Source organism: Melozone crissalis, unplaced genomic scaffold (assembly GCF_028551555.1).
Source record: "Melozone crissalis strain CALT ecotype California unplaced genomic scaffold, PUWL_Pcris_2 ptg000005l_1, whole genome shotgun sequence".
Lineage (NCBI taxonomy): Eukaryota > Metazoa > Chordata > Aves > Passeriformes > Passerellidae > Melozone > Melozone crissalis.
The window spans coordinates 48518112-48541562 of record NW_026535783.1 but is presented as its reverse complement, the minus strand read 5'-3'; the positions used below and the strand labels follow the sequence as shown (position 1 = coordinate 48541562).

Here is a 23451-nt window from a genome sequence, read left to right as displayed (position 1 = left end):
GCAATGAAAGGCATTTTTAAAATCCCCTCATTGCTACTACTTTTTAGTTTTAAGACAGGTCTTTTCTTGCTCTTGCAAAGTGTGCTGGGAAAATGAGATTTAAATTAAAATTAATGGAATAATTTTACTTTAAAACAGCTTGCTATTCCTATCAATAAGAACTGCTAAATTACAAGGAAAGTTAGTAACAGAAATGGTACTGAGCTAAAAGCAGGAACTAAAAGATATTGTTTCACACAGTAGCTTGTTCTTCATAAAATTAGCTTAAGATCAATTTAATTTCTTAATTTCTTTCAGTAGGTCTGCCTTATTCAGTGAACTAGAGATTCTTTCCACTCTAACTATGGAAACTCATATATTCAAGTGCTTTGAAAGCTTGTTCTGTGTTTTATCCCTCTCCAGCTGACAGATCACATAATGTGTTGGACCATAAAAAGCCTCCTTAAATTTTATCATGCTGTCCACCAGGAGAAAAGACTTCACGACACTTGTGCTGACATTGACAGTGTTTGTGCAACTTCTCCCTTTGCTTCTGTAAGTGCAAGATCAGCACATTATTGCTTTCTCCTGAACTGGGAGTACTATACATGTTTATACTCAAAGAAAAGGGGAGGAAAAGATGGTGGGAAAAGAAGGAATACAGCAGAGGCAGTGAGATATGTGCAATTCTGCTGTCAACATACAAGATGCAAACTGGATCACTAGCAGATCACTAGCAGTCAATTCTGTGCTGTACTGCAGGTGTAAAATTCCTCTTCATCTGGCTACATTTGTGTTTCAGTATGATTTTTCCTTTTTAAAAAAGTCACAAAGTTCAGAAAAGAGAGGGGGAAAAGAAAGGAAGAGGGCTAATCCAATGTAGTGAAGACAAATGGCAAAGAACTGTGAGATTAGTGAAAGACAAAGTACACTAGACTAATCACCTGTGTTCAATAAAATTCTCTCTGATTTTCTTTCAATGATAACCACAACTTTGGAGCCTTTGCAGGAATAGAAGTTGTCTTCTCTTTCTATGGTTGTGGTTTCTATATGAAACCAGTCACATTTACAGGCAAATCTGTGATTTCACAATCCTCTTCACTAAATTCTTAACAGGATTAAAGGCCTTTCCTTTACATTAGCAGTTCATTTCTCCATAGCGGCTTTGAGGATAAGATGTTTCAGCTGCTCTACTACTTCACAAAAATACTGCACCTGCAGAGACTGCAGGGGTTGTGACATCAACTACAGTTCAGAGAATGGCACTGGGCAGAGGACAACTACTGGTACCTTATGCAATATTGTATAAATTACCACTCTGAGCAGATGTGCATAGATTAAGTTTTTCCTGGAGTCATTATGGTCAAAACCAAGACTCAACATGTTGGTCAAGACTAATATATCTAAACTCAGGACTTTTGGATTTTTTGTTTTTACCCCTAGTTCTTCCACTTACCTCCTTCTAATGTATTTAAATTATCTATGTGTGGAAAGACACAGATATTAAACCTATTTTCATTTGAGTAGATGCTCACTTTCAAATTGCATGAACGCAAAAATTTCCTATTCTATCTAAATTGTATTTTAGAACTACTAACTGTTTTCAGGGTACTTCATTATTGTCTTTTATATAGCTAATAATTAAATTTATATTTTGACATCTCACTCATAATGGAATCTCTCACGAGGCAATTAATTGAAAAGAATGTGAACTAGTAAACAGGTTACAGCATAAGAAAATGTGTAAAAAAGAATGAGGAGGGCATGGAGGCTAAAATAATCACCTGTTTACTGATAAAAATTGTCTGTACAAGAAAGAAAAACAAAAGAGTTCAACTTGCCTCCATTCTCAGACTTCTCTGAAATGCTAGATATTTTCCAACATGCTTTCATCTGGTCTGCATTCCTGTAAGACAATGGTAGGCTAGTTACAAACTACTGCGTTTAGAACTTTATTTCCTTTGATTTACACTGGTATATTACAAACATCTCTAAATGGAAGCCCATAAAAATATTTGCATATTTTAAGGTAAGTCTGTGGAAAACTACAGGAAAAGAGAAAGGTGTGTCTGCATCACTCCAGAGCAGTGAGCTCAGAAGAACATGCTCATTACACATTTTACACAGTAATTTTTTACACATTTAACACTGTCCTGTGTCCTCACCTATGGCTCCAAAATTCAAACCCCTCTGCAGTCTTAAAGAGTAAGTTATTCTGGAAGCTATGCCTTGATGCTTCATGATGAAGATAGAATGGGGAGCAATGTTGACTATTCTCTCCTGAGAGTCCTGAGAGCATGAATTTTATTCCATTTCCATTCTAGTAAAACTCACTGGCATTAGTAACATTCTGTTCAAGCTAACTTCAGACACTGTAAAGGGCAGAAAGGGTACCAAGAGCTGACAGAGCATTTTAACTCCTGGAGGAGTTTCTAGCAGTTGCATTAAAGGAAATTCAACAACTTAAAGCTGTGAGCAGCATGAAGTGCTGATAGGTTTGAAATTCCTCTTGCCACTGATGTAGCAGGACTGAAATGCTCACATAAGTAGCACATATGGTAGCATTTACTCACAGGAAGTCAAGCTATAGCAACTTTTTTTCCTAAAAAAAGACCAAAACCCCACCACCCAATCCACTAGATGGAACAAATACTATACCTGCCTAGGACATAACTGAATTTTTTACCTTTGGTCAGCTTGCCAGGCTCAAAATTCTGGGTCTTGAAAGTTGCCTACATGAATTCACTAATGCAACTATACCTAAGCCTTCCAGCTAAAACTGTGTGCTCTGGATGGGTGTTCCTGCTTTCACTCCAGCTTCGTTACAGTGGGTTTGTGGAAGAAGCTTAGGCAGGGAGACCAGCTTCACCACAGTGTAGTAGTGTTGTTCAGATGGGATACTTAACATGTTCTTGTTCAAAACAAGCTTACAATTTGGTTAAAAGAACTGTTTCCTTAAAATACCAAGTCAAGAAGGATTCAATCCTGTAAAGAATTTTTTCTATTTAAAACTATACTCTATTACTACATTGTCCAATAAACACCTGTAACTGTATTGCCTCCAGAAACATCAGAATCCACCCAAATAAATGCATCATGTTTATTTTTCTTTTAAGCCTTGCTCTGTAAGGTAAACTGATCTATAAGAAATAAAATTAACAAAGCCTAACTTGCTTCCACTTGGTGTTCTTTGCCCTCTTCACATTAAAAAGACCATTTTGGGAATAAACAGTCCAGGATTTATGTTACAGCTGGACAAGTATGTACATGCTGTACAGGCACAGTGATTGAATTCTGCTCACATTTGCTCCAGGGCTGTACTACTCTGTCTAGTCTCACTACCATCCGCGTGTTTCCACAAACTTGTAACATAATTTCCTACTACTTATGTTACACTTTGAAGTGCTACTGTAAATGCAGGCTCAGAAGGTGGTGGCAGGTAGTCTAATAATCTGCATGACACTTAAATTGCAAGATAGTGCTACCCGGCTCATGGAGAGCTCCTCAGTTACTCAGATTTGTTTTAAAACTATTTCCATTAGAAGTTAATTTTTATGTTAGAACTATCAGGAAAAAAATCTGCCTTTCTGCTACTTTTTCTATATAATCCCCTTATAAGAATACATTGTTACACACAGAGAAAATATTTTTTAACCTCTTCAAATTACTGTATTAAAATTGTCTATTCTATCAGACAAAAGAAAGCAAACATTGGAAAACTCATAAAGGCTTGTATTACTACACAGTTGGGATGGGTACTCACTCAGTTTATGTGAACTGGAGGCACGTGATCTCTGATTTAGACTACAAAATATCTAGACATTTGATACTACACATTTTGCTATTTCTTCCTGTGAAATTTTTCAGGCTATGACACTAAAGAATGCACTGACATGCATCTGAAAACATACTGAAAAGAATTAATATTACCATTTTGCAGGTGGAAGTGACTGCATGTTTATTACTCCTCCATCTACTGGTACCACAACCTGGACATTAGACAGCATACTAGGCACATTCATAGACTCTGGATTGTATTTATAATCCACTCTCACATCAGTAGTGCTAGCATCACATTTCCAGTAAGTTGCAAGATTCAATGGAGTGGACTGTATGCCATTTGAAGATACCTGTAAAAGAACAAACCATTGAAAACAATTAAGATATCCACCTTTTGGGAAGAATTAGGGGATGATGGTAATTAAGATAAGTCTCAGTGCTGACAAAATATCAAGATAACAATTGACCTTTTAATCACAGAATTTGGAGGACTGTTGCCTAAAGGAATTCCTGTTATTTTAATTTTAAATTAAAATACTTGAAGAAAAGGTTTGAACTCCCTCTGGCCTATGAGGCTCCTTCCTGCTTTTTTATAACTTTTTGTAAGGTTTGTTTTTGTTGTGTTCTGCCTTAGGCAAGATGCATGCTTACAGCAAAATGACTTCATCCTTAGCAGTTGTGTGCTGTGCCAATTCAGCTGCCCAACCAGGCAGCACCAGAGAACAATACCTGTCATTGTGGGACAGGCCACCAGCAGAATAGTTCTAACCTCTTCAAAGCATTATTTTCCTGCTGCAGGAGGGGTGAATGCTGCTTCTGTAGCTGAGCTCATTCTATTGTGCTGATGCATCTCAACCACCTTCTCAATCTGTTGGAGCAATCTCCTATGTCCTGATGCCTCTGGCCTTTTTGTGTCTGCCCAAAACCATTTTGATTTTTCCGGGTTTCCACATGCCAATGCCTCATTTTTACAAGAATATGTAGTACTCATTTCAGCAAACCAAATGTTTTTTCCTCTCACCTTTCTCAAGAAATTTGTGTGCCTAACATGCTTTTTGCAGGTTCAGTATGCCAGGATTTTAAACCACACTAGGCAGATGTGGAAACTACAGGTATGAACAGCTGGACTATTTTCAGTGTTTTTCAGAGTAGTTTTCAGGGTAATTTTCAGGGTTTTTTTGTTGCGCAGACAGTTGTCTCAGATGTTCAAACATTTCAAGGCAGGCCTAGAAAGTCTCTGTTTTCTCTTTGAGGTGAGTATGTCTTGAATATATTTTATTAACAGCAAGAACATCATCTCACTGATGCGCCAAATGGGTGAAGTTGACAGAGACCTCCTGGAGGCTGTCTGGTCCAGCCCTCCAGCTCACGCAGGGCCACCTCCAACAGGCTGCCTAAGCTCCAGACAACTTCTGAACACTTCTAAGAATGGAGACTCCACTACCCCTCTAGGCAACCTGTGCCCAGTGCTCAGCCACTGTCACAAGAAAAATAGCGGTTCTGGCCATTCAGAAGGAATTTCCTGTGATTCAGCATGTATCCATTGTCTCTGATTCTGACACTGGGCACCAGTGAAAACAGCCTAACTCTGTCCTCTCTGTGCCCTCTCTCAGGTATTTATACATATTGATGAGATTTCCCTGAATTTTCCCTTTTCTCAGGAGTCCCAACACTCTTAGGTTTTCTTCATGGGACAGATACTCCAGTCCCACCATCACCTTCATGGCCCTTTGCTGAACACTATCTAGTCTCATTAGCTATGAACCCAGAAATGAACAGAGCACCCCAGGTGTGGTGTTACCAGTGCTGAGTGGAAGGATCCCCTCCCTCCACTTACTAGCAATACCTAGCCTAATGCAGCTCAGAAGACCATCCAGGAGAACATCTGCTGCCTTTGCACATGAGCAGCGAATTGTTTTGGCTCATGTTCAACATGGTCACCCACAGAACCCTCCGGTCCTTTTCTGCCATGATAATTTCCACTTGGTTTCCCCAAGTGTGCCTCTTGTTGAACTTCATGAGGTTCCTCTCAGCCCATTTCTGCAGCCTGTTGAGCCCCCTTGTGAGGGCAAAATAATCCTCTGGTTTATCCCGAGGGCCATCCCCATTTGGTATCATCAGCAAACTTGCCAAGGATTCATACGCTCTGTCCCATCATTCATTAATTAAGTTATTAAACTGTAAAATCAATATACCCCCTGGGTGTCAGTTCACCTCAGCATCTGCTCATCCAGTCTGTTCTTCATCAGCTTCCCTATATGGATTCTGTGGTAGGTGGTGTGGAAGGGCATCCTGAAGGCTGAGCAGACAATATCTATCTACTGCTCTGCCCTCATCCACAGGGGAAGTCATGTCACCACAGCTGTTTGTCAGCTTGGTCAAGCCTGACTCACACTCAGTAAATCCATTCTGACTACTGTTCTATTTCTCATTGTGGGAAATCAGAATGTCCTACATTCTCAGATAGAATCATAGAATGGTTTGGGTTGGGAGAGACCTTAAAGATCATATAGTTCCAACCCACCCTCATCATGGGCACAGACAACTTTCACCAGATAAGGCTGCTCATAGGCGTACCCAGTCTGGCCTTGAATACTGTCAGGGATAGATGGGGAAAACAAAATGTCTCTGGGAAACTTGTGCCAGTGACTCACCACCCACTGAGGAAAGACTTTTTTCTTAATATCTAATCTAAACCGACTCTCTTACAACTGCAAACCATGTATTAAAATTTTTCAGTGACAGCATCCAAAGTGTAGGCAATTGCAAAATCAAAGACAGTCCAAGTACAAATGACAAGAAGTTCCCATCAAATTTCTTAAAGGAGAATTTGACTTTGCTGACAAATATCAAAAAAAGCAGTGTTTGAAGCTTGCCTGTAGGATTGATCCGAAGCATTAGTAAGCTGAAACAAGCCCTGTATCTTAGGCAATGACAAGAAACATAATGTGCTAAGCCTGGGCAGAGTCTATGCATTTTAAGTAGAGATGAGGGATGACAGTTCACCTCCATGCTGGCAGATAAAGAATAATTCTTTTAATTTCTGAGTATATATATAGTATATAAATATATTAATATATAAATATATTTATATATAAATATATTTATATATTATATATACTATATATATTATATATATATTAAAATCTTCAAAAGGATAAAAGTGTTTACCTGATACTTTAGAACATCCACGTTGTAATAGGATGCAGATGGATTCTGCTCTGATAATTTCTTGAGGTAGACAGTTATAGCTTGCATGTTCATCCAAAAGTCTTTAGTACTGGAGTCACTTTGTGACTGATCACTACAAAGAAAGATCACTAATTAGGGGTGAAATATTACACCAGTCATTCAAGGATACCAGACATTTTAATCTTTTTTGGCAAAATATGCTTTTTTCAGTATAATTCACTTTGTCAGATACATCTCTGCTAACATTTCAATTATAAACTGTCATGTCAAACAGTAATTAAACTTAATTTTGTATTAATTATTCATTACATTAAGTATGAACTAACAAAAGGAAATTAAATAGAAAAGAATACGTGCATATGGTTTGATTTATTATTTTAGTAATTATAAAAGTACAGCATTAAAAAAACATTTAGCTTAGTGTTGAAGTAATTTCTCCAATAAATGAAATAGAAGTTACTCAATTTAAGTGGTTTTCTGCTAAAAAAAATCCAGCTTTTCTATTTTTTTAGGAATCAATATCTCCAAGTGCAATTTCAACAATTATCCTACTTGATCAACAACCTTTTTTTCCTACAAATTCTCCCAAGCATGCTGCTACTCATCTGAGAGACAATTATGTAAAGAATCTGATTAATGTAATGATTAAAATACACTAGTAGATGGCAAATGAGATTACACGAATTTCCTACTACTTGTTTTCCATTTAAGCCTACTATTTCATAATTAAGTTTTACCATTATTACTGCTGTGTAAAGAAAGTATTTATTAAATGCATATGAAAAGACAGACACATTTACAAATTATTTCTTATGGCTCCTGTTATACTCAGCACAATTTTTAATTCCAGTAGTCATTGATATTTTTAATAGTGGCAGTGGAGAGAGAGAACTAAGCTGAACAAGATTAATTCAGAAAATTAAATTACATGTAATTCAATCAACCAGACTGCAAAGAATTCTGATTTACATACACAACAATTCCACAAATTATGTAGCTTACAATTATGTTAAAAAAATAGGAAACCTGTATACAAGTTGTGCATTTGGAAGAATCTGCTCTAGTTTGCTGGTGTTTTTCACCCTGAAGCAGAGCACAGCAGGAGATGGGTTGCTGGTGAATACTTTAATAATCCCACTTGGGAATGATATTGTCATATCACCAGTAATCTTCACAATACATCTAGAAAAGAATAAAAAATCAGCTTCATTGCAACTCATTTACTGCCTTATTTTAAAGCAACCACTATAATTTCATGATCTTATGAACCAAATTTAAAACAGAAAATCAATCTCAAATGAGGCCAATGTGACTAGTACTGCCACTTTCAGCTTGGAAGTAAGATGAAATAAGAAATAAAAAGATTTAACTGCTTAAGCATACAGTAGTCTTGGATATTTTTCAAGTTTTGAAAACATGACAATATGGCTCTGCCTAGGCAAGGCCTAAGTAGCATAGCAAAGGATGTCACAGGGAAGGAAGTGCTTTCAGCTGCACAAAATTATATGTAATACTTACCTGACAATGATAAAAATCCTTGTCATTCTCTGTGCTGTCACTGAACACATTTGTGTAAAGCAGGTATATATGAACTCCTGGCAGGACCCAGGCCATTGCAGAGCAATAAGCCTCATTCATACCCAGGGAAAAAAACCCCTTTTAATTCCCCTTCTAATGCATACTCATTCCCCTCCCCCAGTACGAAAACAGACCCATTGTCTTTTCTCATTGTAACTCAATACATTCAACACAATTCACTATTAACTAACTTTGTGGGATCTGCTCCTTTAAAGTAGGCGTTAACAGATTCAGTAAGAGCTACTGCAACAGGCAAGGTGTCCTGGTTTCCAAGGCTGACGGGGCTGGGACCACGTGAAACACCTAGAATACATACAGTGTATAAATTTAATTTTCAAAAAGCTTAGCAGAGTTCAGAATGGTTGACTACATCTGTAATTTTCACAAGAGTTTACACCAACATTACAGTCTCAACGGAGGTATCACTTGTAAGGTGTGTAGAAATAGATAGTACAGTACAATAGCATCACCAAAATGCTGCTCAGCAGCATAAGAACATAGGTATGACTATTGGTATGACATTATGTAAACAGACAGAAGGAAATACATGAGATAGAGGAACACAGCATTAAAATGGCTACTGGTGGGGGTGAAGTCAACAGACCCAAAGCAAATTGACCAGAATGCTTTTAAAAAAAGATCCCTACTGTATGCTTTTTTATATGGAAAAATGCATGATAAAATGGTGACAGAAATACAAAGAATTCTCTTACAGTAAAAATGAACTTAAATGCAAATTCATCAATATTACCCCACATAAGTGAACGGTTTAACATTCTTTTAACCTTTTCAGCCAACAAACATTGCAATTCCCAAGCAGAAATTGTTGGAGAAGTTTTCACTTGTTGCTTGTGCAAACACAACACAATTCCAATACAGAGCTATATCAACCAAGACCTCATTTGAAGGCTTTTTGAAATGCGCATATAGTTGATGAAACAGGTTTTCATGGGATTTCATTTTTCACAAATTTTCTACATGTGTATGGAATATGAAAGACAATACTTCTTTTTTTTCTTAGTGCAGTAGTGTAGTAGATAGCGTCTTATGTTTTTTGTACCATGAAAAAATGGTCTGTATCACATAATATTACCTATCACAAAGGAGGCACAGTCTTTATCTTTTCATAAGCAAATTGAAAAATTTCTCTTTCATACCACAAAGGAGAGACAAAATGCTTCTGTATAATATTGCCCATGGCAAATTAAACCTACTTACTCTAAGTGGCTGTCCTTTTTGAGCTCCTTCAGAAGTAAAAAGAAAGTTGGGACCTTGCTCTTCACAGAGCACCTAATATCTCATATTAGACCTTAAATTAAGAGACAAGGGAATGAAGTAGTGACAGAAAGAGAACCAAAGACAGCAGCTAGTCTAATTCTGCTACCTCATGCCTCTCTCTCCATTACAATTTCTCACATAAGGTAGTAAAATGTTCAGAGTGCTTGTCAGTGCCATAAAAACAGTTGTGCATCACTTAGGCCTCCTTAGATCCAAAAGATCTAGTCAAAAATGTTGAAAATCAGAAATTCTTAAACAAACTAATTAGTATGATTCTGGCTAAAAACCACTGATTTATTCTTTTTTTCAGTAGGTTGTTTTTCTTTATTCTTTCAGACAACACATGGATCAAGATTCTGAAGTTTTTTCTGCCCCTGAAAACTACCAATAAAAAGCTGTGATTCTCAATAGTCTCAGGAATCCAGAAACCATTATTTCAAGAGGCAAATATATGATAAAATTATGAACTGTCAATTACTTGAAATTCTGTTTGGTGAAATACTGAACTCCAGAATTATTCTTCACTAAAACCAACGTGTACCTTCAATGAATGTGTCACTACAGTTGCTGAGCTGTTTTAATGTCTTTTTCTGCCAATTCACTAAGGAACAACAAACAATTGTAGAGCAAAAGGACTACCTTGTATACAGGTATATCAATTATTTTAAAATCTTTTACTTAATGGCCTTACGTACATTTTTATAGCAATATTTCAAAAATTATGCAGAATAATGCAAACATATTCTTTATATTCATATTGGTAAAAGACAAACACTGTTTGCTTGACTGAAAAGTGAAATTTATTAGAATAAATAAAATGCTTTTAACTTTTTTTCAGGGAACACCAAAGCAAATATATATGTATATATATTTCTCTGAGACCTATTTGGGGAACCACAAATGAGATCACTTCTCTCTTCCTTACTCTGCTCCCACTGTTCATCACCTTTTGACTCAAAAATCTATGCATTCTCCTAGAAACCAATAAACTGAAAAATAAATAAATTACTATTCATTCAACAAGGTCCAGGGCTGGGTCCTGCCCTTGGGTCACAGCAACCCCAGGCAGTGCCACAGGCTGGGGCAGAGTGGCTGCAAAGCTGCCACAGGAAAAGGCCCTGGGGGTGCTGGTGACAGCAGCTGAGCGTGAGCCAGCAGTGCCCAGGTGGCCAAGAAGGGCAATGGCATCCTGGCCTGTGCCAGCAATGGTGTGGCCAGCAGGAGCAGGGCAGGGATTGCTCCCCGCACTCAGCACTGGTGAGGCCACACCTTGAGTACTGTGTCCAGTTTTGGGCGCCTCAATTCAAGGAAAACATTTTGGTGCTGGAGCACATCCAGAGAAGGGGAATGGAGCAAGGCAAGTGTCTAGAGAGTAAGTCATATGAGAAACAGCTAAATGAGCTCAGTATGTTTTGCCTGGACAAAAGGAGTGATAAGGGGGAGCCTTATCACTCTCTACAATTGCCTGAAAAAGGGTATAACAAAGTAGGGGACAGTCTCTTCTCCCAGGCAGTCAGGAACTGGAGAAGTCAAAATGGCCTCAAGCTGTGCCAGAGGAAATCCAGGCTGGACAACAGCAAGAATTTATTCACTTAGCATAGGCTACCAGGGAGGTGGTAGAGTCATGATCCCTGGAGGTGTTCAAGAAATGACTGAAGTGCTTAGTGCTTTTGTTTAATTGACAAGGTGGTGATCATTCAATGACTGTACTTGATGATCTTGGCAGTCTTTTCCCATCCTTCATGATTCTGTCATTTTATCATATGTAACAAACATAACTGCCTGTCCTGATGCTGAAAGTCAGCAGTTTTGAAAGTCAACAGTTTTGTTGCCTTGCTGCTGAGAGTACAATTCATTGCAGCAACATTCAGCTTCAGTGTTTTCTACATCTGTTGTGAGGTCTCAGACAGAAGGGAAGTGACAGAGATGCATGAAGGTATCCTAACTTCCTCTCAGACTGCAGCCCAGATCAAGGCTCCAGGTCTATCACCTTTGGTATTGATGGCAAACCTGGCTTAAATGCCCCTGCTACCTGTCTCAGCCTGATCACCACTACTAGCTCCTGAGCTGCGCTGACACAAGAACTAGTAACATAACCATGCAAGCGGTTGCATTGACACCTTTGAAGTGCAGACCAAAACTGCAGAACAAAAGACTCCATCACCGGTCATTAAAAGGACAGCTAAATAAAGCTGATAAAATGGTTTTAGTTCAGTTTAGGAACAAAGATCCAGACAGTTTTAATACTGGCAAAAGAGCTGTCATGAAAAGAAAATTTACTGAAAAAGTACAATCTTTATTATGTCTGCCTTCTAAGATCCATATTTTATGTAAATATAGAAACATTCTCTTAACAGGTGTTAGGAGAATTAGGATTGTCGAAGTAAAAATATATTCACTTTACTTGAAAGGAAGTAGCAATGACAAACTGAAGAACCGAGGCCAAATTTCAGCTTGTTTATGGAACAGGGAACTAGATAGACAGAAGATAGCATTATATAAAAGTGTTTACATCACGTTTTGGTCATTTCAGCAACACAGAACTTGTTATGTACTTGAGATGTCAAGCAACTTGTATGTGCCAGATACCAGAAATATCTGGAGAGACTTGTTTCAAAAGAAATACAATTTTATTAGATGTAGTATATTAGGATGATTAGCTAAGACATAAATGTGCTTTGAGTACAATACCTGGCAGTGTCTCACAAAGCTTTTCAATTGCAGGAAGATTTTGAATCAAAAGATCATCGTCTATTACAGTTAAATGAAACAAAACATTTCAAGAAAACAAAATATTTCAAGCAAAAATAGATGCTAAAAATTGACATTAAAAATGTTTTCCAAATTAAATTTAGGCAAAAGCATAAAAGAAGCACTAAATTACGCATGCCTTAAAGTTCACTCGGAAGAAGACAATCAGTCAATTCTCCATTATTCAGAACAAATTGGGTAAGGGGAACACTGGATTGTGCAAAAGTTAAAAGAATACAGAATGTATTGCAAGCTATATTCTCATGCCCCAAAGTATTTCAGCTTTTTGTACTGTCCTTCCCATTTTCCCAAGGCTATTTAATTCATACAGCCAGCGCAGATGGAACTGGCCTTATCTATTTTTCTTAGGCCAGAATAATAACCAGATCAAGCTTCACTGTCAGCACACACCTCCTTACCTCCTGCCTCACTTCATGATTTCACTCTGCCACTGTTTCCAACAACACACACACATATGTCCCCAGAGCTGGGGGATATTGACACTCTTGCCACCAACTTTTGGTTCCTCGACACCAGAGCTCAGACCTGAGGATGTGAGCCTGGATAGACTCTGGCAACCAAAATATTAGTTGTGTTTCTGCAATGCTTCTCAGCATTTGTGAAATTGGTGGATACTGAACTGTAAGAGCTAAGGTTGGGCAGAACTTAGTAGCCTTGCTTCTGCACAGGGTGGAAATGACTCCACTGCAGAACTCCCACTAGGTGCTGCACAGATGCTTTTCAGAGCTGCTGAGCCTGAGTGAGGAATCCTTGGCATCAATAAAATTTGCAGATAACTAAATGATAAGCTGACAACTTGATTTAACTTGTGTCTAAAGGTGTAACTGTGTTCAGAAGTTAAATAGTTCAATACTGCTAAATAGACAAGTTAAAATGTCTTAAGCCCTCCCCTTCCCAAACTAACAAAAACCCCCAACGTCTCCTTTTGATCTATGATAATCAAATATCAAACTGAACTTTTCCTTTAAAAACAAGAGAAAACCTTCTGAAATTAGGGACAACACATGAAGACTTTCCTTTCCGTCTTGATCTTTGTTTAATTGTTTGTTTTGCTTTTACTGCTTAGCTCATATTCTTAACTAACTTGCAGAAAAATAAGCATTAGAACATAAAAGAACTCAGTTCTGTGAACATTTGTATTCATTCAGATTTTTCAGTATCCCTAAGTACTTCTGTACCTATACAATAACATCTTCTGAACAAATATATGATAACGTGTTGTACTTAATGGCTATACAAGCATACCAAATAAGAATTCATGGAATGTTAATTGTGAATAATATTTCCCTAAAGAACATGCCATAACTGGGTCTATGGTCTAATCTAATTTAATCTATTTTCCTGTGTCTCAGTGTCATTTAGAAGCAGACATTGCAAAGAATGCCTGAAGCCCTGGGCTCGCATATGAAAGAACTAACTCCAATAAATGTTTCTTGCAGCAGGTGCAGCCTAGTGGCTGAGTTGTCCTATTTCTCCAGTAAGATAAAATGGTTAATTAAACTTACCAACTGTAGGTGTGTTTGCTGCACTGAGGGAAGCAGAAGAAGATATAGAAGAAATGCTCTCTGCACGTGCCAAAGGAGCTGCTGGAGGTGGACTTGAGTTAGCAATCAGTGGAGGGCTGAATGGCCTAGGCTGAACAGAAGAGATCACAAGAATATAACGCAAAGTGGTTTTAAAGACATGAACAAAATATTGTAAACAGAAAAGTTCGTATTTCATGCTCCAATCAATTCTATAATGTTTCTCAACATAGTTTCTTTAATGTTTTATCTACACTAGTTTTTCATGTAAAACAGAGAACCTGCATTTTCCATTAGAGTAAATACCATTATTTCATATATTATAGGCTTTTTTTGATAGAGTAGTCAAGTCTAATATATTGGATTATGCAACAGCCTGTCAATAATAATAACAGAACACGGTATCAGAAACTAAGACTACAGAGCTGTGTGTGTGGAAACATAGATTTGGAGAGCTAAAGCAGAGCTACTAATAAATTGGAAGTGAGAGCAGCAGAGGGCAATTTAAATAGTTGGGACTGGAGTACAGGATCAAGAGAGGAACAGGCTGTAGGACCAGGGTTTTTTCAGCCCTGAGAACAGAAGCCTAAGAAGATTTATTAGCAGGCTCCTACTAGGTAAAAAGGGGCACACAAAGAAGTCAGAGTCAGGCTCTTCCAAGAGATGCAAGAGCTACAGCAAAGAAATGCCAGCCAGACTTTGGGAAAAAGTACTTCTTGCAACCTTTTGGTAAAATCCTGAGACAGGCTGCCAGATTGGCAGACTGTAAAATCTCCCACTCTGGAAATTTTCAAAACTCAGCATGGTCCTGAGCAACCTGATACAATTTTGAAGTCAGCACTTTTTTGAGTAGGCTGGCCTAGAGAACATAAAAGTCTCTTCCATTCTAAATCTCTAGATGGTTTTAGGATACATTTAACTGTTAAGGTATTTAACTAGTGATCACACTGGGGTTAACCTATCTGAAAGGGACTGAAACCCCTGAAGCATCATTTTGCAGGATAACTGTAGAATCACAGATGAAAAGGGGCTAATGTGTATGTCTGAAACACTGATAGCTGCATGACAATGGAACCAACCAAGGATTGTTGGTAATAACAGATAAACTGTTGATAATGACCAAGGGCTGTTGATACTGATCAAGGACTGTTGGTAATAACCAAGGATTGCTGGTACTAATAGACAAGGCGGCTGGTAATAACCACAGATCATTGTTAATAAGCAAGGACTGTTAGCACCAACTGATGATGTCTGCTGATAGTAACCAAAGATTGTTGGTAAAAACAAAGTGAAAAAGAACAAGATGTGGATGGAGAGGGCGCAATGCAGTGGTAGGCAGCACTTTTCTGTGACGTCTTGCTCTAGCTCCTGCAGATAAGTACAAGTGCAGGAATGAGGCAGAGAAATGGGTATGGGCTGGGGGGACAAGACTACCCGGGACCCCCAAAGCCCTCTGACTGAATTCCAGAAAGGTCTGAAAGAATGAACTGTGCATGATGACTAAATTGCATAGAAAACAAGAAACGTAGCTCCAGGGTACGGAAAACTGGTACTCCCAAGAAGCTTAGGTGATCCATCCAGGATACTCCATCAGCTGAACTGACACTAGAACCAGGACTGGTGATCTCTCTCCCTTTCTCTTCCTGTTTATTTCATATGTTCCTTTCTCTTCCTTTTTTATTCTACCTCTTTATCCAGAACCCACTGTCATGCACATATATAGTAGGTCAGGGACGAACATACCAATTTCCATGTCAAGTGCATAATTTAATAATAAAGCTTTGTGAGTTTTACGGATCCTCTGACTTTAGTCATTCCTTTTGACCCCTAGCATTTGTGAATCTTGGGTGTTTCCTTTCCCCTAAGGGCAGGATGTCACAGTAACTTTTTCCCCCCACTTTGTTGCACTTCTTGGCTTTGATAGAGACTATGAGAATTGTAAAGGGAGTTAACATACAATGAAGAAAACAGACAACCTTCTACTTGTATCCAGATAATAGTAAATTTCAAAAGCAACAGTATAAAATGAATGTAGCTTTGTTCAGGATCATACTTTATAGTAGAACAGATAAATGACATGAAGAACAGATTCCTTGGGCTAAGAGCAATTACTACAATTCTGCATTGGAAAGAGAAAAGAATTTCAAAATGAACTCTGTTCTGATCCTACAGAAAAGTGAAACAATTTTAAAATATTCTCTCAGTTTTGTCAAAGCATAAGATGAGAATTTTGTTTGTACCAAGAATATGGTGAAAATATCTTCAGACCTTGAAAGACAATAAGAGGATTTTACCACAGGAACATTTTTCTTAGTCAGGAAGTCAAGTGAAACCTGCAGAATACTAATATTTACAGAGGAAATAAGGCATGGCCTAGTCTGATAGGCTGTTTGGTTATTTGCATTCTTTAGCACATTCCTTATAGGCAGGAGAACCCACATTGCAGGTACATGCAGACAGTGTGCAACCTCTCACTATCCTTACGGGCAACTGCTGTGATCTACCACCTCCCTTCTCCACAAACCAGCACCAAGGGCAAGGAGAAGTCACAACAGGGCTACTTCTGTCAACATACAATTGAAAAAACCCCACTCATTTCCCAGAGCTTTGGTGATATCCCTAAATCAAGGGAGGTTTGTTAATAACTTCAATAGTATTTTGTTTTTCATTATCAAATTACCGATTTGCTCAATTAAAACCATTCAGCTGATGCAAAAATTATGGTTTGGACCTTAGTACTTGTGTTAATAATTATCTGTTGTAATGAGATAGTTATCATAAACTATTACCATGCCTATTTGGCAATGTTGAAAACCTGCCTATGTGATTCCTTGAACATTGGCTATAAAGTAATTCCACAGTAACAGAGTAAATGAATGGTGTATCTGAAATCAAGTCAAAATGGCAAATAAAAAAATAATAATCAATACGTACTATTTCATTAATCCCACTAAGTTTCCCAGTAGACAGCTTTGGTCTTGAAGCAGGCCTTGGCGGGGGTACAATGGTGCCCACAGAAAGAGGAGTGGTGGGCCTTGCTGAAATAAAGCAAAGTTAAGAAAATATTAGAAATATCACACTGAACATAAATAGTTATGTACTGGAGTAGAATATCTAGAAGTGATGTTTGTACTAGAGGTTCCTATTGTACAAGTGCCATGTTTAAACAGTTACCACAAATCATAAATGCTTTTAAAATAGTGCCATGTGATACCCTGAAAACTGCATCTAAAAAAAGCATCATGGGCTTTCTCAATTCTCTCAAGCGATTTTATACCAACCACTCTTGGAAGCTTGTATGTAAAAAAAAAATTGTTTTTGCAAATGCAGTTGCTTAATCTTTGAGATCTCATTACTGTCTGACATCCCACAAAAATACATTCTCATTTCTAGAAAAGCAACACTGCATAGTTAAGAAAAAGCAATGCTTTTAAATGAATAATTTGAATTTTCTTCTGATTTCAAGCTGAATATTTACTTCACTGTCCCAACTGGTATTAACAAGCAGTTTAGTACATTCTAAGTAAGAAGATGAGTTAATTTTAGCATCAGTTGAGCAGTAATAAAAAAAAGAAAAAATGAATCCAAAGCTTGCTTTTTGGAGTCAGTTATTAGCAAAGAGCAGTACAGAATGCATGCTTTGCATACCCTTATTTGTATGAGCACAAGAAGACACTAAACTATAGTCCAGTAGTGCTGAAGATGATGCAGAAGATATTTCAGTAGCAGTGCCAGTTTCTTCAATGAATAATTGTTCATGGCATATAGAGTTATTGAAAAGGTCGCTTTGATCCTCAGAAGCACAGCTGTTGGAAGAATTCCCAAGCAAAGCAGAAGAGGCAAGGCAGGCATTTTCAGTTTTAAAATGCAATCTTTGGGGCTCCTTCTTGTCTGTGCTTGTGTGTCTAATTGTAAGAAGTTCATCAGCAAAGGAAATCCACTGACTCTGAGACCGTGAAAAACAGGATAAAGTACTGGTACTCCCTGATGGCGCTGCTGTAACACCAGATTTGCACAAAGTGGTCATGGTAAAGCCTGGTGAGGATGGGCTTGTAGACCCAGAATCTGTCTGGTGTCCAAGCAAAGACTGAGATATTCTACACCCAGGCAAATCAGTGGTAGATGATGAAGAGCTTCTATTGTGCTCTGTTAGGGTAGCTGAAGGAAAAGGGAAGAATTGAAACTAGGACCAACAATGAAAAGATAAAATTTTCAATATTCAAAAAAGTATTCAATATCCACTACAGAAGGACTACCAGCCAGCATGAAAAATAACTGCTCTACTAAAGTAACAACTCACAAATAGAAGAAGGAAAAAAGCCAGTCACATATCATATGTACTTAATTCATACTGCCAACCACGTCCCTTTCCATTTTTTAGTACATGAAAAAAAATTATTGTGTATGTCTCCACTTAAGGCTCTATTTCTCACAACTTTCCTTATTCTTTTGACTTCCTACCTGTTGTGATTTAATTTTTCTCATCTTTGTCTTTTCTTTCTTGCATCCTACTCCACTTTTGGTTCCTCTCCACAGCTTTCTGCTTTTAATTTCCTTCCTTATTTAATCAAACCTATCCTGCTTATTCCAAAGACTTTGATCCTCTTAGTCCTAATATTTGTCATAGAAGGTCCAACGGATTTGGCTTTCAGGTGAATGAATGAAGACAATGGAGCCACAAGATTCAGTCTGATAGTTAATGTGTCTATCAATCTGTGAGTAACAATATGGATGAGGCATCATCCACCTCAGTTTTTTTCCCCTCTCTCATCCTATAATCTTATGACTGCTGAAAAAAGGAGTTTCCCACAAGTATTCCCTGCATTTGCTGTTGCCTGTTGCTCTAGATGACAATAGAAGCAGAAAATGCAAGGTTAGTCAATTCTCATCATCTTGCAGACTGGCAGAGCTAGGAGCAACAGAAGTGATAACCAAAATAAAAAAAGAAACATATTTGAAAGTTCAGATCAAAAGTACAGTTTTCCTTACTACAGTGGTCCTTTCACCATAAAAAAATACATTCTTCAAGTCCACCTAACATTAGGAATTTTAACACATTTTTCCCTTTCAAGCAGATATTTTAACTATCATTCAAAAGCTTTAAAATACTACTAAAAATCCTATTTAAAAACAATGTGGACATGTTAAGAACTATTTAAAAAATACATATGGATGAAAATAAGGAGGATAACTAATAGAAGCATTTTTTAAATATCAAGAACTAGCTAAAAAATGTCTGTTGTGTTTGTTCAAGATAACAAAGTTAGCTTAAACTTATAATAAAGTGGGATTATTCATGGATGACCAAAGATTACTTCTGTGTTGCATAAACCACTGTCTGCTCAAATACCAAGGTAGTTTAAGAGTTCAATGATTAACATGGTTATAAAACAATAGTTAAACAAATGTTTAAACCATAAGAGACATATACGGTATTCCACACAACTAATGTATGTAATTTAAGTTTGGGACTGAGATTTTCAAAAACTTAAAGCACCAGCTTACTACTAACCTTCAAGCTGAAGATAAACATTGATTCTGAGGAAAATGCCATCTGATAAATATTTTTTTAAAAACTTTAAAAACTTACTTGCAAGTTAGCAAGCATTAGAACTCAATTTAAACAGCATGACTTACATTGATCCAATTTTTTTTTACCCCAAATGTATTAGAAATTTGTTGTACTTTGGCACACTTACTTTCTATTTAATTCTACAGATTATTTCACAAATGTAAATATCTTAGTTAACTTCTAGAACAACAGTGCTTGAAAGAATTATTTCTCAGATAAAGTTTGCCAAGGCACAGATGTATCTAAACTTGATTTATGCCCACAAGACCCACTATTGCACCAATGTCAATGAACTGCAGGGCTCTGTGTATAACCCTAATGGGTATGACTAGGGTAGATGACTCCCTGTCAGATAGAGGTACAGAGGATATTATGGATCTCTGTCATTACACATCAGCCAGAGACTACTTTCTCCACAATTCTGCTGTCAGGAGGAACTGTATGATGACTTCCTAACCTGTTTTCACTTCTCATCCAGGCACAGCAATAAACACCTGAATACAGCTACAACCACCAGTACAACAAGTTCAGTATCCTCTGCCTTTTTCTGCAGACTCCAACACAAGACCAAAGTTATCAAAACTGAGTATTTTAAGAAAGCACCAATTTTCTTCAGAGAATTCCAGTAATGTATCTCTCTCTAGAATTTATTCTTACATGTGAATCCACCACACACATGGTGGATTCACTTGCCAATACTACTGACTGATTATGTAAATCAGGATGAGAGCGTTATAAGGAATTCTGTAAGCCAGATTTATTAAAACTGTAACCTTTAAGGAACATCAATTTGTTGTTAAAGACTAAGTTCTTAAAATCTGAAGTGTTACAAAGCAATGTTGATTGCTGCTAAAAGAACATTACTTAAGTTGAAAAATAACACCTGTTTTTCAGAATTCTCCTACTGATACATGTAATCTTCCTTATTGTTCTTCAATCGCCATGATTATGCACAGAAGAAAACTACTAGAAAGCCATAATGAACAAGGAAGTGAGGACTATTTTTGGAATACAAGTACTTAGTTAAAAAAAATCAGTGAACACACTTCCTTTCTCAGGTGTGTGGGAGGAGGAAAGTGTCTACATTAAGAAAAAATTAACATGTTTGAGTAAAAATACACAGTAGGCAGACTGAAAAGATGTATGGAACTATTTTTTGCAAAGACCAGGTTTCAGGAAAGCTTGCCAACTTGTCATACCAACACGAATATCCTGCAACCCAAAATTCCCAAGCAACATGAGCTCTCTCCCTCCACCTCCCATATGCCACACACCATCATTTTCCTTGCAATATCCCTGCTTTCAGGATCTCAGCTTAATTCATGTCTCAGTCCTGCCATTTTTATCCCTCTCCCCTTGGATTATGCTTTCACAACTCCCAACAGAATCATGCCTTCCTACAGGAAACAAGTTCCTGACAGCAAAGCTCTGCAATGCCTTTGTACAACATAGCCCAGCCAACTTTCCTGGAAAGAAGAAATCCATCCCAATTCATTGTGCAAGCTCAGCTTGTCTCACAGTTGCTGCAACAACCACCTTTTAATCTCCCAGCCTTACCACCTGAAAAAAAATTGATTACATTCTAGATGATGAGCAATTATTCAGTAAGTATGAGAAGGCAATAAAAAAGGCAGGAGCAAAACAGAATTTTCTTGAAGTGTCTAGTGCTCCCTCTTCCTTCTTGCTCTCTAGTTTGAAAGCCATATATGCTGCCTTCTCAGTCATGTAATACTTGTAAGACAGTATACTACTTTATAAAATTCTATAATTTATGCATCAAAGCACACCCCTTTGCAGTAACTGAAAAACCACAACATCCAGAAATATATTGAACACCATCTCTACCATGAATATTTTACCTAAGGAAGATGAGGATGCCAAAGAAGCTGAAGAGGAAGATTCAAGAGAAGTGCTGAAGAGTGGATCCCATGCGAGGAAGTCACTGTTCCCCTTTCTATATTAAGAGTTAAAATTGGAATAGAAATTAAAGATTTATGCATTCATAAAAATCACAAACTTCACTAGTAGTTTGATAATATAATAATTATAATAATTACAGAACATTTTGGCTTCAAAGGGATCTTTAAAAATTCTGTTCCAACCATGCTGACATCTACTAGACCAGGTTGTTTAAAGTCTCCTCCATACTGGCCTTGAACATTTCCAGAGACAGGGCATCCAGAACTTCTCTGGGCAACCTGTTTCCACATATCACCAGATTTCACAGTAAAGAACTTCCTCCATATATTTAATATAATACTACTCTCAGTTTAAAGCTACTCCTCCTAGTCCTATCACTACATAGTTCTTGTAAAAAGTCCCTCAATAATATGATAAAAACTTCTGACAAATTAGTCTATATTAGTCTTTGCATCTAAAAAGAAAAGAAGTAGTCAAAATTTGCAGGTCAAAGAACTGATTTACACATAAGGAGACTGTCTTAGCCAAAACTTCGGTGAAAATTTGTGTGGGGACATACTCCATAATGTCAGTTAAATAACTGTAACTTTTTGAGACCTACATCTTCAAATTCATTCATTTCAGCATATATACACATAAGCAATGCAGATCAGTGTAAATTTGTTTTTTGCAATCTTAAACACTGTACCATGGAAGACTAAGTCTGTCTTATTTAAAAACATTGTGTAGCTATGTAATTATAAATACCAATTGAGATTGATCACAATAAATCAAATGTATTAGAAGGGGTAAACAAATGAATGTAAATATCCATTGATATACATAGGCTTATAATGCAATAGATGTACAACTTAAGATAGGACTCAGCTGTCATTTCCAATGAGTTTCTGAGTTTAGAAAAATAAGAACAACTTCCTGCAAAACAGCACTTGATAGAATTTAAAATTTTAACTTACTCAGTAGTTGGAGCAGAAAATTTTGATTTTGTTAACTCTTCACCTAAGAAAAGGATACCATATTATCACTAAAAGTGTGAAACATAAAAATTTCATTTTCATTATAAAAAGATATTTAACATTCATGTTGGCAGTTCAAACAAATTACTATCAAAATGGAAAAAAGAAAATGTATGATTTCTCATAACTTAAGTTTCCTTAACTATGAGAAGACTACATAGACCACTGCACTTCATAAGGCAATGTTGTTTGCTTGAAACTTCCTCCTTGAATTATACTGTTTACAACAATGTTCTTCAGCAAATCTCGTCTGGTTCCCCATTGACAAAAAAAACCAAAAACCCCCAACCCTGAGTAACAGAAGCTAATGCTCTATCCTCTATGTCAGTATTTTATATCATAAACATGGTGTTCTTTGCTGGTTTGTGGATCATCCTAAACTTGAACAGGTGGAAGGGTTTCAGGAACTTGCACAGAAGTTTTTCTTATGGGGCAACCCCTTTGGCATCTGGATGTGTTCCTCATTACTGTCAGACAGGTCCTCACAACAGGGAACAGCCAAGTACATAGATAAGGAATAGTTATATAAAACTAACAAGAGAAGCATTTTGTTCAATTTAAAATATAGATATTTAAGAAGTTTATGTTTCCAACAATTAAAAAAAAGTTTTGTTTTCATTCTATGTTAAAAAACTAACAGACTAAAAGATTCACACTTACTGGATGAATTTTGATTCATTTGTGCCTGAAACAGGAAAAAAAATAGGAATAAGTTCTTCTACTGTGAAATAAACCACTTAACAGTTGAAGAGTTCTTATTTCCACTCAACTTCTTATGTGATATTTTATTTTCAGTGCCAGGTAAAAATATCATGAGCTTGCGGAAGACCATGGAACATGA

General features: G+C 37.1%; 1 protein-coding gene across 1 annotated transcript in view; it reads right to left on the bottom strand.

Annotated features, from left to right (window-relative positions):
* FCHO2 (FCH and mu domain containing endocytic adaptor 2) overlaps positions 1–23451 on the bottom strand; it is an 86197-nt gene that overhangs the window by 5046 nt on the left and 57700 nt on the right. The window contains exons 15-24 of the mRNA XM_054289977.1: positions 23271–23295; positions 22551–22593; positions 21534–21628; positions 17037–17140; positions 14085–14214; positions 8721–8832; positions 7978–8133; positions 6931–7063; positions 3910–4109; positions 1821–1885 (exon numbers count right to left, since the gene is read on the bottom strand). Of these exons, the coding sequence (XP_054145952.1) occupies positions 1821–1885; positions 3910–4109; positions 6931–7063; positions 7978–8133; positions 8721–8832; positions 14085–14214; positions 17037–17140; positions 21534–21628; positions 22551–22593; positions 23271–23295 (1063 nt within the window). The remainder of the gene's footprint in view (positions 1–1820; positions 1886–3909; positions 4110–6930; positions 7064–7977; positions 8134–8720; positions 8833–14084; positions 14215–17036; positions 17141–21533; positions 21629–22550; positions 22594–23270; positions 23296–23451) is intronic.